The 16154-nt window shown below is 40.7% G+C and overlaps 1 protein-coding gene across 1 annotated transcript in view; it reads left to right on the top strand.

The window, feature by feature from the left end:
* Window positions 1-16154, top strand: part of LOC146642692 (voltage-gated delayed rectifier potassium channel KCNH8-like) — a 55313-nt gene that overhangs the window by 22080 nt on the left and 17079 nt on the right. The window contains exons 2-10 of the mRNA XM_085397606.1: window positions 2536-2769; window positions 2879-3010; window positions 4398-4543; window positions 5233-5491; window positions 7275-7432; window positions 9714-9921; window positions 12113-12490; window positions 13008-13207; window positions 14003-14252. Coding sequence (XP_085253732.1) covers window positions 2536-2769; window positions 2879-3010; window positions 4398-4543; window positions 5233-5491; window positions 7275-7432; window positions 9714-9921; window positions 12113-12490; window positions 13008-13207; window positions 14003-14252 — 1965 coding nt within the window. The remainder of the gene's footprint in view (window positions 1-2535; window positions 2770-2878; window positions 3011-4397; window positions 4544-5232; window positions 5492-7274; window positions 7433-9713; window positions 9922-12112; window positions 12491-13007; window positions 13208-14002; window positions 14253-16154) is intronic.

Raw genomic sequence — 16154 nt, 5'->3', positions numbered from 1 at the left:
AGTGCAGCATTTGATACAGTTGACCACAACATATTACTCAAACGACTGGAGAACTGGACAGGTCTTTCAGGAACTGTACTAAACTGGTTCAAAACATACGTAGAAAACAGGAAATACTTTGTATCAATAGGTAACTTCACATCTGAGCAGACAAGTATCACATGTGGAGTTCCCCAAGGTTCCATCTTGGGACCCCTTCTGTTTAACATCTACATGCTCCCACTGGCACAGATTATAAACAACAACAAAATAAACTATCACAGCTATGCAGATGACACACAAATATATATCACAATGTCACCAGGAGACCGAGGCCCTGTACAGGCTCTTGGTAAATGCATTGAGGAAATCAATGACTGGTTGTGCCACAATTTTCTCCAGCTAAACAAAAACAAAACTGAGGTAATAGTCTTTGGCGCCAAAGAAAAACGATTACAGGTCACCAGAGAACTTCAATCTATACATCTAAAAACCACAAACCACGCGAGAAATTTGGGTGTAGTGATGGATGCAGACCTAAACTTAGAAAAACACATTAAGACAATAACAAAGTCAGCTTACTATCACCTCAAGAATATATCAAGGATAAAAGATCTGATGTCTCAACAGGACCTGGAAAAACTAGTCCATGCATTCATCTTTAGTAGGCTTGATTACTGTAACAGCATCTTTACAGGTCTACCTAAAAAATCAGTCAGACAACTACAGCTCATTCAGAACTCTGCTGCTCGAGTCCTCACTAAGACCAAAAAAGTGGACCACATCAGTCCAGCTCTGAGGTCCTTACACTGGCTGCCTGTCCGTCAGAGGATAGACTTTAAAGTTCTGATGCTGGCCTATAAAGCTCTGAATGGTTTAGGACCAAAATACATCAATGACCTCCTGACCCAGTATGAACCATCCAGATCCCTCAGGTCATCTGGATCCGGTCTTTTATCAGTTCCCAGAGTCAGAACCAGACACGGAGAAGCTGCATTCAGCTTTTATGCTCCTTATATCTGGAACAAACTCCCAGAAAGCCTCAGATCAGCTGAAACACTCAGTTTATTTAAATCCAGGTTGAAGACTCACCTGTTCTCAGCTGCATTTGAATAAAGCACCAAATCCACACTTTAAGCTTAAATTTCAAAACTTACATTTAACTACTGATTTTATCTACTGTTCTGATTTTATCTGTTTTGATTTTATATACTGTTGTTTGTTTGTTTGTTAATTAGTTAGTTAGTTTATTTGCTTGTTTTATTCAATTTTAAATCATGCTTTTTATTTGTTCTTGTTTCTAATGTCTCTGTAAAGCACTTTGAATCACCTTGTTGTTGAATTGTGCTATACAAATAAACTTGCCTTGCCTTGCCTTGCCTTGCCTTATGTTATCTAGCTGTAGACTTTATCCAAGTCAGTCTAAATTCCTCATAGTAATTCATATGAGCATATATTAAAAGAAATTATAGAAAAATGTATCACACAGAATTAATTTTAGTTTAGTAACTGAGCTATGGCTAACTATTAATATATTATATAGCTTTAAAAATTGGATATGTCAGTATTTATATAATAGCTAAATGGTTAGGTGTTATGTAACTAGTTTTTATGATATTATAACAGCTAAAGCTTACTTTAAAATCTCAAAATGTCTACTTTTGGGAAAAGAAATTAAATAAATAAATCACTGAAACCTCCCAACGATAGCATATAAATGGTGGAGGGCAGGCACATAATAAGACTGTGCAATGTAAATTTTCTCAGAGTAGAATGTTGTAGCCACATGACGATTCAAAAAAAATTATAATGAATATAGAAACCTGTAAAGAGATGATTTCAAATTAACAGAGTAATATAAAAATCTTAACAATGTTAACTACTGGCCAAAGCCGACACAAAGAAGAAAATACTGTTGCTAATTTCAGTCTGAAACTATTTAAAGGTTAAGTAAGGATAAATTGATGTGGCCCCAAATCATAAAATATGTGATTAAAAACAAAACAAAAAAACAGCTGAAGATAATAAGAAAAAAATGATAATGCACGGGAGGTGCAGAAGACGAACAAAGTAAAGGAGATGATTATTTTTTTTGAAGTTCATTGAAAAGCAGCAGGCATGTTAAATTCTCCTTGAGGACAGCTCTTCAAAGTGAGAAGAAGCCTTTTAGAGCCAAACACGCAGCGAGAGTGAGTACTGAAAGAAAAAAAGAAAAGACAGCCGTGGATGAAATTTTAATGCGATACCTTTTGAATAATCTTGGTGAACCTGTAGGTGCTGACCCCACAACGTGGTGCATAAATGTGACAGGATGCACAGCAAAACAAATCCTTAAAGGCACAGCTCCCAGCCTCAGCTGGTTTAAGCTGTTGTTTGGTGGTAATTAAGTATTTTATCAGCATTTAACAACAAGAGAGAACGACTTGAGCTTTCTGGTTTTGTTCTTTTGTCCTCTAACTGCTCTCCAGTTTTCTTACACTCTTACCTTGATTATGTTTCTCCTTTTTCCTCCCTTGTGACTTTGCTCCATCACTTTCCCATCTTCCTTCCGCTCAGACAGCAACTTCGTCCTGGGGAATGCTCAGGTCCAGTCTCTCTATCCCATTGTCTACTGCTCCGATGGCTTCTGCGAACTGACCGGCTTTGCCCGCGGCGAGCTGATGCAGAAGAGCTGCATGTGTCACTTTCTGTACGGGAGTGAGACCAGCAACCCTCTCACCACACAGATGCAAAAAGCTCTGGATGAACGCCGGGAGTTCAAGACTGAAATCATTCTGTACAAGAAGAGCGGTAAGACTCGGCTGCTGGAGCAGACTGACAAGTTAAATAGTGTTTAGTGCAGTATTTCTTTTTTCCAAACCAATATGTGTCTGTGTTCTGATCTCTTTTCCTTGAAAAGGCTCTAAGTTCTGGTGTCTGTTGGACATTGTTCCCATCAAGAACGAGAAGGGCGAGGTGGTTCTGTTCCTGGTCTCACATAAGGACATCACAGAAAACAAGGACCAGGACCGTGACAATGAATCTGACATTGGTGAGCACCATCCACTCCCTGTCCAATTCACGTGAAATGAGCAAGGCATTAACGAGAATCAGTCAAACTACCTACTTCACGTACCTGCTGTCAGTTCTGTCGAGAAAGATGGCAAAGAGCCGATCAGTTCATATGATTCCTTTAGAGAGAAGGGGTCAAATAAAAACAACATCCTTTGGACTATTGTGCATGGACTTAGAAAACACATAAGCACAGTGCTGTGCATGAATGCGCCAGCACATATTCACTGAACAAATACACTTTGCATTTAAAGAACATGATGTGAGCATACAGTGACATGTGAACGCGTTGCACATGATGAGCTGTAAATAATGCTAGTGGTTCGAGCAAACGCAGAGCTGCTGCAGCTGTCTATCTAAAGGTCTGATGGAGCTTTATGAATGAATCAGTGCAGCTTATCACAGAACACAAACAAGTCGATTCTCCTGCTTTCCCAAGCAGTAAATTTTGGGCAAACTTACTGTTAACATCAAATACTTAAAGCACATATCGAGATTCCTCTGTGCCACTTTGACTGTTTATCTGAAAATATCCAAAGTGGACACTTACATTTTCACATGGTCTAATATTCCTATGTCGGTGACAACGTTGGTCCAAAATCAGCATCGCAGCTGACTTGTTTACACTGTCTTAGCATTCAGATGCATTCAGTTAGCGTTAGCCAAGACGTTAGCTTACTGTCACGAGGAACCCAACGTGAGAAACCTGACTTGATAAAATATTTATTATATTGTATGAATTCTTAAAGAAAACACCTGAAATGCTGAGTTTTATATAAACAAAGGCATTTGGTTTTTCCTTTTCCTCCATATTCCAAAGCTATGACATCACAACAGCGTGACTGGTCAGTTGCAACGCTGACGAACACCAACATGGGAATATCAGACAGACCTACTTTACAGTGAATTCATCGCCAGTTTTTCTGTTTTGTTTCAACTGGAGGGGATTTGCTATGTGCTGAAAACTTTTCTGTATGTGTGGTTGAGGGATGTAAAGACATAACAACCAGCTCCACAGCAGCAGGGAGTAAATGTACAGCATCGCTCCACTAATCTAATGCTGTCATCACCTCACGTATTAGTGTAGTGTTTTACACGACCTCAGACATTTAGATTATGGCTCTCCATAGCTATGGTGAACAGCCATGACCTAAAGTGAAACATATTAGCTTTAGATTACAGATCTCGGTGGAGCCAAACTACTACAATGTTCATAATGTTGCTCAATTAAACCAGACAACAGTCGTCCTCAAGCTATCTCTCATTTGCCTCCTTTTAGATTCAGTTATAGGCATGTGCAGGTTAGCACGGTGAGAGTTTCTGCCACATTAGTGCTTTGTTCTCCTATTGTGTGCCCTTGCTCTCAGATGAGGAAACTGGTCTGGAGATTCGCCAGATCAGCTGCCCCTCAGGCTGTAACATGGAGCGCCGGCGCAGTCGGGCTGTCCTCTATCAGCTGTCGGGACACCTGCAGAAACAGGACAAAACCAAGAGCAAGCTGAAGATCAACAATGTGAGATGTGCTGTGTTTGGTGGTTTAAATTATTCACAGCCAATGCCTTTTTTTTAAAGTTCAGTGACCTCTGACTTTTACTCTACAGTCACAATTCTCCTTTGCTAAGTATCAATAAAATATGCACAGAGGATGCGCCATTTTAAATATAAATACCCCGTCACAGACTTTCAAACCCTGACTAAGCCTTTAGTAAGGCCAAAAGTCGCAGTGTCATCAGCATGTTTTGTCTGTAGGGAAAGCTGCAGCCTCCAGGAGAGTGCAACTGAAGCGCCATATAAGGTGTCAGGGGTTTACTGGCTTTACTGATTAAGAGGGTTGTCATGGTTTCAAGAGCTTTGCTTGTGATTGTGATCTGCATATCAATTCAAAAAGATGAAGGCTTGTAAATTTAAGCAACCTTTAATGACATAAAGACTGCCAAACTGCCTCCAACATGCGAGGAGCAGTCGGAATAGCCATTTGTCTTCAGCTTGGCCAATTTTATTTAGATTTGATGGCGATATAAGTCTCAATCACGCCAATCCAGTGGAACCATAAATTATACCTTCACATCTAGTGCTAAAGATGAAATATTTAATGGAGATGAAAAGCCACTCCCCATTGTTAACTTGGCAGATATATAATGCTAATACTGTTAATTTATGCCCATTAATTCTCATGTGTGTTTTTCCATGCTACACATCAAGAGCGTTCTCGGAGCCAATGCGAACCCTGTCCCCGAGTATAAGGTGGCCGATGTCCAAAAATCCCGTTTCATCCTCCTTCACTACGGTGCATTCAAGGCCGGCTGGGATTGGCTGATCTTGTTGGCCACTTTCTACGTGGCCATCACAGTTCCCTATAACGTTTGCTTCACAGCTGTGGAAATACGAGAGGACGGCGGCTCGGCAGCGCGAAACCCACCGAGTGTCAGCGATATCTTGGTGGAGATACTTTTTATCATTGGTAAGCCCGTTTTAAGATGCTTCCCCTCTCTCTGCCAGTCATTTCTCTTTTAACTCCTATCATTTTCTATCCAATTTTATGAACCATACTTAAAAATGAGCACCTTTTTTTTCTGGTGGAAACATCTATGAATGGTGAATATAATATGAGCCTGAAATGATCAAGGATCCATATAGAAGTCACACAAAAGTATTTACAAAGGCCCAAATCCCATAAAAGTTTGCGTTAAACAGTCTGTGAGACAAATGATACCCACTCTCCTGACCTCTCGAAAAGTCCCTTCAGTCAAAAGCGGCTGTTAGTGTCCATGTGACTACATCTCCCATTGCAGCTGCACCAACCTTGTCACCCAGGCCTGTGTTTTGTTCCATTTGTACCAAAACATGAATACAGTTTGTGTTTAGGTAATCTGGGTCAGTCTGGAAGTGGAACTTGTAAGATCAGACTGCTTTAAAAGCCACCAGGAGCTCACATTAGTCACTCGTGTAGGCAGCTGTGTCATTTATCTCTTTTATACAGACTTTTTTTTGGGGAGAGCAACATTAAAACTGAGGAAACTAGTGCACAACTGCTGCCAGCAGCTGGTTAGCATAAACACTTTAAACAGGAAGAAACAGCAAGTTTTGCCCTGTTTAAAAGTTAAAGTGAAAAAACAAACAAGCAAGACAGGGTTTTCTTTTTTCTTTTTTTTTTCCATTTGGCTTTGTTTAGAGCGGCAATGTCAAACTCAGTTTACATCGTAGGCCAAGTACAGCCCACTGTGGCAAGGCAAGTTTATTTATATAGAACAATTCAACAACAAGGTGATTCAAAGTGCTTTACAGAGACATTAAAAAACAAAAACAAATAAAAAGCATGATTTAAAATCGATTAAAAAAAACAGTAGATAAAATCAGTAGTTAAAATGTAAGTTTTGCCGAAAATTTTAACAACACATCTCAGTTTTTCTGCATGATGGGCTTAAGAAATAAATCTATAAACTTACAGAAAAAGTTCTGTTAGCTCATTGCACACACTGTCCTGTAATTATCAAATGGAAAATTGGCAGAAACTCCTCTTTTTCTTTTTTTTTTTTTGTAAATTTCAAAATTAAACAGTGAAAAAACAGGAACTTTCTGTCATCTAATGGTTTATCTTATACTTATTTACTGGTGAATTTTGAATGAACGTGGAGAAGGTCCTTTAAGTTATGAAAACACAGATAAAAGTAAAATTTATGCCACCCTTCAAAAAATAATTTTTAAAATAATTTAAGTTTCATGCGCTTCCTTCCATAGCCGTCAAATGACTTTAGAAAAGCGGGTTGATTCTGGCCCCTGAGACTTATGTTTGACAACCCTGGTTTAGCAAACACAATACATGTTTGATTTACAGGTACTGGTTGTGCTAGCTCAGTCCCTGTGGTTCTGCGGAGTAACTGGCTGCTGGCTTTAGCCTCATATTTATGCTACAGGCATGGCTGCAGTATCAAGTTGCTCATCTACTGCTCATAAAAAATGCAAGTAAAAGTTACCAAACTGACACAGTGTTGCTTTAGGTAAGAAAGTGACTGATTAATCACAAGAAGGAGAGTCAATTAGACTTTAAGGTTTTGGCACACTGCTAAAGCATTTCAGCCTACATTTGTGATGTCATTCTTTTTCTTTCTTGTTTTGTCTGTGGTGAAGGTGGAGTTCCTTTTTTTTTGCTAGCCAGTTCTATTTCAATAGAAGTTGGGTTGGTCTTGGTCATCCAACTGGGTCATCTCCAGATTTAATGATGCCTTTCGTGTGCTTCGTTCTAGATATCGTGTTGAACTTCCGAACAACTTACGTGAGCACGTCGGGTCAGGTGGTCTACGACGCCCGTTCTATATATATTCACTACGTCACGTCCTGGCTGTCTGTGGATCTGATTGCCGCCTTGCCCTTTGACCTGCTCTATGCCTTCAATATCAGTGTGGTGAGTCTGCAGCAATGACTTTTAGTTGGTTACACAAGGGTTGGAATAGAGGCATGGTGCATAAATCCTGCTTGCTTGACTGTTGCTTATGCTTTTGTGATCCTTTAGTTATGATTTTTATCCATTTTTGTGCACGTGACATGAAGGTAGTGGCTCTAAGGGCCCCGCTGGCGGTCATAGACCTCATTCTTTTATCAGTAGCACTCTCCTGCTGCTCAACTCTTTCACTGCTCATTTAATAAGGCAATTAAACTGAACATGCTCAGTGGTCACCGAGACGACAACGCCTGCACTTAAACTCACAGAAACCTAAACTGAAAAGTGACTGACAACTTTTTGTTCCATATTTTGTTGAAACGTTGCTCTTCCTGTGCAAATTTGTTGCAAGAGTGGCTTCAAAAAGGAGGAAAGCTGAGAGGGTTAGTATCAACCAGAACTCATTATTAGGTAACTGGTAATTAAGTTGATAAATGAGTACGCTGAGGACAAATTACCGTTTGAGACAAGTAGATTAGCCAGATGATGTTCAGTGCAGATCCTGATAGCTGTTCATGCAGAAAACATTGCGACTGGCACATGAGGCTACACTACACTTTTTACTTTGGTCTAATATTTATTTTGTTTTACTACTTTTTTATAGAGCATTTACAGCTCATGTCCCCATTGTGCTGTTTCTAATAAAGAGATATGTCTGTACTTTCAGGGGTTGCAAGTCCAAAAGGCTGTGGGACTCTAGATAAGGAGGACCAGACTTCTGGCACTTCTTTAAGGCTTCCTGGTTGCATCCTTAACCACTTGATGTTATAAACAGAAAATTAAAGTACTGATGTGACAAGTGGAGTGTATATACTTTATTTTTTCAGCTAAAATGCAGTTAAAATTTTATAATACAGATGGGCGATGACCCAAAAGATCGAAGAGTGTATGTCCTCCAAAAACCCCCCAGAGATTTATTAAAGCAACGAAGTGGAATATTCTTACTCAGTCAAGTCAGTCACCTGATCTGAACCCTATTGAGCATGCATGTCACTTGTTGAAGACTAGACTTCAGACAGAAAGCCTCACAAACAAACAGCAACTGACAGCCGCTGCAGTGAAGACCTAGCATAGCATTAAAAAGGAGGAAAGCCAGCATCTGGTGATTTCCATGAGTTCAAGACCTCAGGCTGTCATCGCATAGAAATGAAGACTCTATTTTCAGTTATTTCATTTGTCTGGTTACTTTTGAGCCCCTGAAATGATGGGATTGTGTTAGACTTTTATGCAATCCTTTTTTTCAACCTCCTAAATTAAAGCTGAAAGTCTGCACCTCAGCTGCATCTGAGTTGTTTCATTTAAAATTCATTGTGGTAACGTACAGAACCAAAATTAGAAAAATGTGGTATTCAAACACCACTTTAGTGAAGTCCCAGAATAAAACTGAGGAGCTGGAAATCATAATAACAGGTGCCTGTTTAAAAAATTAACTTTTTTCAGATGTTTTTTGTTCAACACAACCATGCAACTAAAGACAGATCTGTACAGTGTGTGATTAGCATGACACTGAGTTGGGGTTTTTTGGTTTGTTTTCTAATCATTTATTTTTTAGATTATCATCATCATATTTTTGTAACTTCCCCCCCCCCCCCTGTGATTAAAACAGGAGCAAAGCAGAGCAATCACACACCTGTTTCTTCTTTGCCGATTCTTAATCACATCCAGGTTTCTGGAATTAATTCTTGTCTCTGTGTGGTGTAATCCATCTTGCATGTGTGGAAACCAGTGAACAGGCTACTAATTGGACACAGAAATGAGCAAGGAATTGCACAGAATGAGAAAAATCAATATCGTGAGCATGTTTGAGGAGGTAAGAGGGAGCATCAGGACTGTTTTCACTAAAGTATGATAACATCAGTGACTTCCTCTGCCTGCTACAACTGAATTTGAACCAGCTCTGAATTTATTTTCTTGGGCTATTTTAATTCCGTCTGTGTTGTAAGGATACTGAGACATGTTTTTGCTGTTTGTCTGTGCTGTAAATAGGTTTGTGCACCAGGTCCCTCAGTAACATAGCTCACTATCAAGGTGACTGATTAAGACTGTCAGTGTCCACCAGTACTTCTAATTACAAACCTTCCCCAGCTCCAGATGTGAAAAAGATTAAACCTGACTATTTCTAATTCAAGTCACGGTAAATGTTCTACCCTACCTATCTGAGAGTAACTAATCCCATCCTAATGAGCTCCACTTGTCATATTTCCCGTTACAAGTTTTCGCCTTCCCTTCTGTCTCTGACTCCCAGAACTTCGGCGTTCACATGCTGAAGACGGTGCGCCTGCTACGCCTTTTACGCCTCCTGCAGAAGCTGGATCGTTACTCCCAGTACAGCGCTGTGGTCCTCACGCTGCTCATGTCCACCTTTGCACTGCTGGCCCACTGGATGGCCTGCGTGTGGTACTTCATTGGGCGCAGCGAGATCGAAAGTAATAGCCTCACCTCTTGGGATATAGGTTCGTGTCTGTGTGTCTGTATTGTGGTTTAATTTAAAGATTTACGGGGATTCATTAGATGGGGGAGCAAAAGAGCAAAGAGACAGGGAGACAGACCCAATCAAAGATTGTGCGTGTCATTTTAAATGCTCCGAAGCAAAGCATGAAGATACTCTTCTACGTGCAGCTTGTATGTGTGTCCTTTCACTGCGAAAACACTTCTAATTATGGTGATCTGTTTCCCCTCCTACTGCGCTCACCGGTGCCAAACAACAACAATACTGCGAGGTGCATGTGGTGCTGGTGCTTATCCTGTTTGAGCGATTTAACGCAACAAAGCGCAATGAGACAAAAGAGTAGAGAGGGAGGACGATGGTGAGCAGCGGTTAAAGATATATGGTTTTCTCTGATTTGTAGATGCACGTGGATGTAAATGTACACGTGGGGTGGGCTAAGGTGGAGAAGTGGGTCAGCCGTTTATCATAGGGTTGGTAATTGAGCTTGCACAAATTGCTTCCAATGAGCAGGCTTGTTCTCCACTAGTCAGGCTTAATGAGAGTTGTGCACACGAGGTTTAAAAGCTCTCTTACCAGTTTATTTATGTAACACTACACAAGTCAGCTCTGGGTTTACAGACAAAAAGCTGTGTTTTACTCTTGAAATTACAATATTCTGATAGAGACTCAGCAGGAAAGAAGACAAGGGAGCAGACAATAATGCACAAAAGTCTCTGTATTTTGCGTCCATGGAGACGGACGTTGTTTAACCCTCCTGCCATCCTTTAAAAAACTCACACCCATCACCCTAGGGACCATTCTCAGCCACGCCATAAAAAGACCATATATCCATATTTTATTCCACTTTAAATTAGCCAACCTTGTAAAACTTCTTCTCCCTGAAATATTCATGTAAAGTTTTAATTATATTTTCGTTGTTTTAACCCTTCAAATCCCAGTGTTATTACATGAGCGCCCTGTGTTATAAGCCCCAAAAACCAAAAAACGAAACTAAATATTTCCACAAAAAACCAGTTGAAGTAATATGTGATTGTCATTATAAGTAGGCCTTTAGATGGACCAAAGATTGGCACCAACATACATTTTGACCTGCCATTATTTTCTTTGCATTTTTTTTGCAATTTAAAAATTAAAACTTCAAGGCCCTAAGTCTTCATTGACATCCAAGAAAAGAAGAAAAAATAAAATCATATGATGATAATTTGGGGTTGAAAAATAGCGTTTATAATGGAAGTCAATGGGCAGAAAATGGTCCCCAGGGTGATGGGTGTGGGGATTTCTGCTGCTCAGCCATTTTAGGCTGATTTAAGGAATTCACACTGGAATATTAACATTGACAGGTAAAAACTATCCTGTGGCAAGTTTGGTTATATTCCACTGAACACAGTGGAAATGGCAGCCATTTAACACATAGCAGTGGCACAAAAAGGTCCCAAGAAGGCAGGAAGGTTAAATTGGTCTTGAGCAATAGTTCTCCAGGGTTTCTGAAGGTCTTTCAAAGTCTTATTTGGCTGCTTTGTACAGTCCCTGTACTCATCCATCTTCTGATGGATAGGGATGATGTTGTGTCTACACATAACAGACAACTTAGCAAAGAACACATTTTAAATTGTATCTTTGGCTACTAAAGAACAGCCTGTTCCAGATCTAGTCATAGGTTTTTGTCCATTTTTGCATCTGTTTTCTGTTTTGTGAAATGAATATATGACTAGATAATAGTTGAACTTTTTTAAGCATTATAAGAGTATGTTATATCGGTATTGTGCGCCACTAGGATGCCTAATCATTTTAAAGCCATTTAGGGTTCAAGGAATGACCTCTGCTTATATAAGTGATGCCCGTTACTGTGGTTGATTAAGTAGTAGTGTGAAGCAAATATGAGAAGTCCCTTGTGATGTAAGTAATTTCTAAGAGACTTTGACTTCCTGTCAAAATGTTAAAACAGCCACAAGCTGACAGATAATGAGACTTATTATTTGCACTGTGCATAAATACAATCTGACATTAAAATGCTTGCATGCTGTGTCAGACGTGTACTCCCAAATGCACATACACCAAAGCTGAAGGAATGACTCTACCCTTCCAGGCTTGTTACCGCCGCTAATGAAGCCTTCTAGTAAAGGTCATCAAACAAACACGGTTGCACTCTCATTAAACTGACAAACTCTTCTGGACTGTCCCACTTCCCCCACCAGGCTGGCTCCATGAACTGGCCAAACGCTTGGGAACGCCATACTTTATGGCACCGCTGACCTCCCTGCTGGGAGTCTCTGAATCGCCTCAAGACACTGTGACAGCAGGACTAAGCAATTACAGCCAGTGGAACGGCTCTAGTTTGGAGCCACTGAACGGGGCGAGCATGTTGGATTCAGGCCAGTGGAATGGCAGCAAGACCAGAGTGAGGGCACCGAATGGCTCAGGGATGACAGTGAGCGGCGGACCGTCTGTCAGGAGCTCCTACGTGACATCACTCTACTTTGCCCTGAGCAGTCTGACCAGTGTGGGCTTTGGCAACGTTTCGGCCAACACGGACTCTGAGAAGATCTTCTCCATCTGCACCATGCTGATCGGAGGTGGGCAAAACCTCAACATCAAAATCAGATGTTCTTAACCCTTTACAGCCTGAGCCATAAAAAATATCTGTCTGTCTGTCTGTCTGTTGGGTTTTTTCAACAACCAAAAATATTATGTAGGAAAAAATTTTCCGTTAAAATACAAAACCTCATTGTTTGTTTGTTTTTTGCTTTTTTATGCAAATGAGTAACTGTGTAAGTGGTAAAATTTAATGCTTGGTTTTCAAAATATGGAAAAAAAATCTGTTAAAACAAATATATATACATATCATATGATATGATATACCTTTATTAGTCCCACAAGGGGAAATTTATATATATATATATATATATATATATATATATATATATATATATATACCACTTTTGCCCAGTAATCCCAAGTTATTTAAACCTCACACTGCACATTTCATGCTGGACGTTAAGCGAACTCACACAAGTACCTCAAGTACAGCAAAAAACATCACACTGAGCAGCTTTTCAGGTGTTCTTACCTGTTTTTCTGTCTCCTCTGCAGCATTAATGCATGCTGTGGTTTTTGGTAACGTGACCGCCATCATCCAGAGGATGTACTCACGTCGCTCCCTCTACCACACCCGCACCAAGGACCTGAAGGACTTTATTCGTGTGCACAGGTTACCCAAGGTGCTGGAGCAACGCATGATGGAGTGTTTCCAGACAACCTGGTCTGTCAACAACGGTATTGATGTCAGTGAGGTAGGAAGGATGACATTTGGTCTTGATAGTGCAGGAATCTAAGATAGATCTCAGGTACTGCTGCCCTGAGGCAAAAGTAAAACTCATAGGAGTGTTTGTGCATCCAATTCAGTGAATTCTAGATGGAAACAAATGTGAGACTGATCCTTTAACGTTCTCAAACGGACATGTGGCCTCTGTAGCATGGATTAGCCACAATGGGATAAAGTGGAGTGAAAGTGCAGATGAGGTGACTTGTCCTCCAGGCAGACTAGAAAATAAATAAATATATATATAAAAAAAACACGGCTCCCAGTCATTGAGAGGATTTGGTTTTTGTTTGGTTTCTCTCACGCTGGAGCAGCCATCTTAATTTAACGGCTTAATGGCCTCACAGACTCTAAACTCACTCCTGGTGTGTTTTGCCACCAGTTGGTTTTAAATCTAGATAATCCTGTCTTTTTTTTAAAGAAATAACATCATGGAGGACAGACGCTCTTACTTTTGACATGACTACCAGCAACTTTCCTCCTTGCAAAGTTTTCCCCTTTTCCACATTAGGCCTTTCCCTTTAGAAACCAGCGAGATCGTGCGAGTGAGTAAATATGCAAAAACATTTTAAGCCTTTAAACCTCTTGCTGAACATGCATGTATCAGCTGCTTGTGACTATGTGGGAAGGTGAAAAGGTTTTATTTTGGCTGTTACCTTCACCTTCCCACACATTACATTCAGAGGATGGTAGAGAAAGTTGAGAAGCCTCTAACAGCAGCAGAAGTTGAGGCAGAGATTGAGCCATGTTCTCGTTCCGTCTTCAGCTGCTGAAGGACTTCCCGGATGAGCTCAGAGCCGACATCGCGATGCACTTGAATAAAGAGCTGCTGCAGCTGCCGCTCTTTGAATCGGCCAGCAGGGGGTGTCTGCGCTCCCTCTCCCTGATCATCAAGACCTCCTTTTGCGCTCCGGGGGAGTTCCTCATCCGCCAGGGTGACGCGCTCCAGGCTATCTACTTTGTATGCTCCGGCTCCATGGAAGTCCTGAAGGACAACACTGTGCTGGCCATTTTAGGTAAAGAAAAACAAAATCAGCTCATTTTGACTACAAACCCAAACAGTTCAATCATAAATTACGTTTCCTTATTTTCTGTCATATATACACTGTTACTATGAGAGACGCTCATATTAAACATGACCAAAATTTTAAACCATGAGGTCGGTGTCCACACAAGTTATCCCTGTGACCCAAAAGCTTACGTTTATACCCTTGGCTCTGTCTTAAGTCATAGAGAAGGGTGATTTTTAATATGGTCACCTCAAGCATACAGCCCAGTCTGCCCACCTGCTGTTCAGACCCCCTGTTTGTGAGAGACTAAAGGAGTACTGACAGTTCTTTATGTAGTGCACCCATTCCCAAAGTCAAAAAGTCTGCAAGACCCTTAAGAACCAGGCAATCCAATGGGGCCACCCAATAATCAAACTCTTATCAAAATACTAATCTGATCAAAAAGTGATGTATTTCCTTGAAATGTCTGCAAAAAAGAACATAAATGGCACAGGCGATTGGCAATAAACAGCTAATGCTACCCAGTCATATGCAAAGTCTTTAATGTCCAAGAGTCCAAGAATGAAAGAGTTAAATATAGGCATAAGAGGCCATTTAGCCATTTAGATAAACCGTGTTGGATCAAGGACACATCTAAAACCTGCAGGACACCAGCCCTCGACACCTGTGCTCTAGACCATAGAAGCTCTCCTTGATTTTGGCAGGAAACAGGCTTAAAAACCAGCATTTATCTGAGAGTGCACGAGGATGGAGCTAAAGAGGCCTACAGTCATTTCTTTGTATGATTAATAGAGTTCAGTGAGCTTCAGAGGAAAAGAGCGCTGTCATTATTGCCTTCATTGAGTGCCAGATAGCCGTCATGGGAGGTTTGCTCTCGAGTCGAGTCATCGAAACCTCTTTCCGCTCTTCATTCGTGGCCATTACCGTTGCACGGTCTCTCTTTGTGCTGCAGTGAGAATTGGAAATTGAGTGAAATGTTTGCACAGAAAGATGACCCAAAGGTGATCCAGGTGAAACTAACAGTTTAGTTGCAGAAGCTTACGTCAGCTGTTAGTTAAACAGTGGCGGCACTTTGCCAGCTCCGGTATGACATTTGTGCACAAGCACAAATGTAGGGTTGCCCCTATGAAGTAATAATATTTCAAAATGCTGGAAAAATTATTTCTAGAGTTGTGATGGTGGCATATAAGGTTGCTTTTAAAACACACGGGAAATCAACGACAGGAAGACAAAATAGAAGATAAGGAATCTTCCTTTTTAATCTCATCTGCTTGCAAGCAAATATGTTTTGTCTGGTCTCAGTGCTGTGTGCAAAGATGGAAAAAGGCTGTTTAACACTAAGGTCGTTATTAGGTTTTCAAGATTTAATAGCCGGCTTTTATGGAGACGAACATAATTAAGAAGAGCGGCCCAGAGCTTATAAAACTGCAGCCATATTAAACCGTCCCTGTGGGCAACAATAAACACCCCATCAGATGGAAGATGGAGTGTGACCCAGGGATTGATGAGACCGTTTGGGAGCACCCATAACCCCTAAAGCAAACCTATAAACAACATTAATGTGTGAATTAATGAATTATTCATTTCTCCACTTAGCTGTGGTGGAACAAGTTGTAGACATGTTGACATGCTGTCAGACACTTTGCACTATACGTAAACAGTGTCAGACATCCAGCTGTTGCGGAGCGAGACTCGTCCTATACCGCAAGTATTTTATTGAAGTGAGGGCTGTTTGTCTGAAAGAAAAAAAGAGGCTAAAAAGCTCTGGGATATGGGAGATAATCTGTGGGTTCAGGATGTTTGAGCCAATTTCAATGCAAAAAAGAAGCACAGAGACAGCAGCTTCACTTGAGAGCGGGTAATGGCTAACAACATCAAACCACCACTGAGAATATTCCTGCAGTTTCA

The sequence above is a fragment of the Rhamphochromis longiceps genome, linkage group LG23, assembly GCF_057381845.1.
Source record: "Rhamphochromis longiceps isolate RC_006_pf linkage group LG23, R_longiceps_female_GT1.1, whole genome shotgun sequence".
In the NCBI taxonomy this organism is placed as follows: Eukaryota; Metazoa; Chordata; class Actinopteri; order Cichliformes; family Cichlidae; genus Rhamphochromis; species Rhamphochromis longiceps.
Note: the sequence above shows the minus strand (reverse complement) of the source record. Positions and strands in the feature narration are given on the sequence as shown.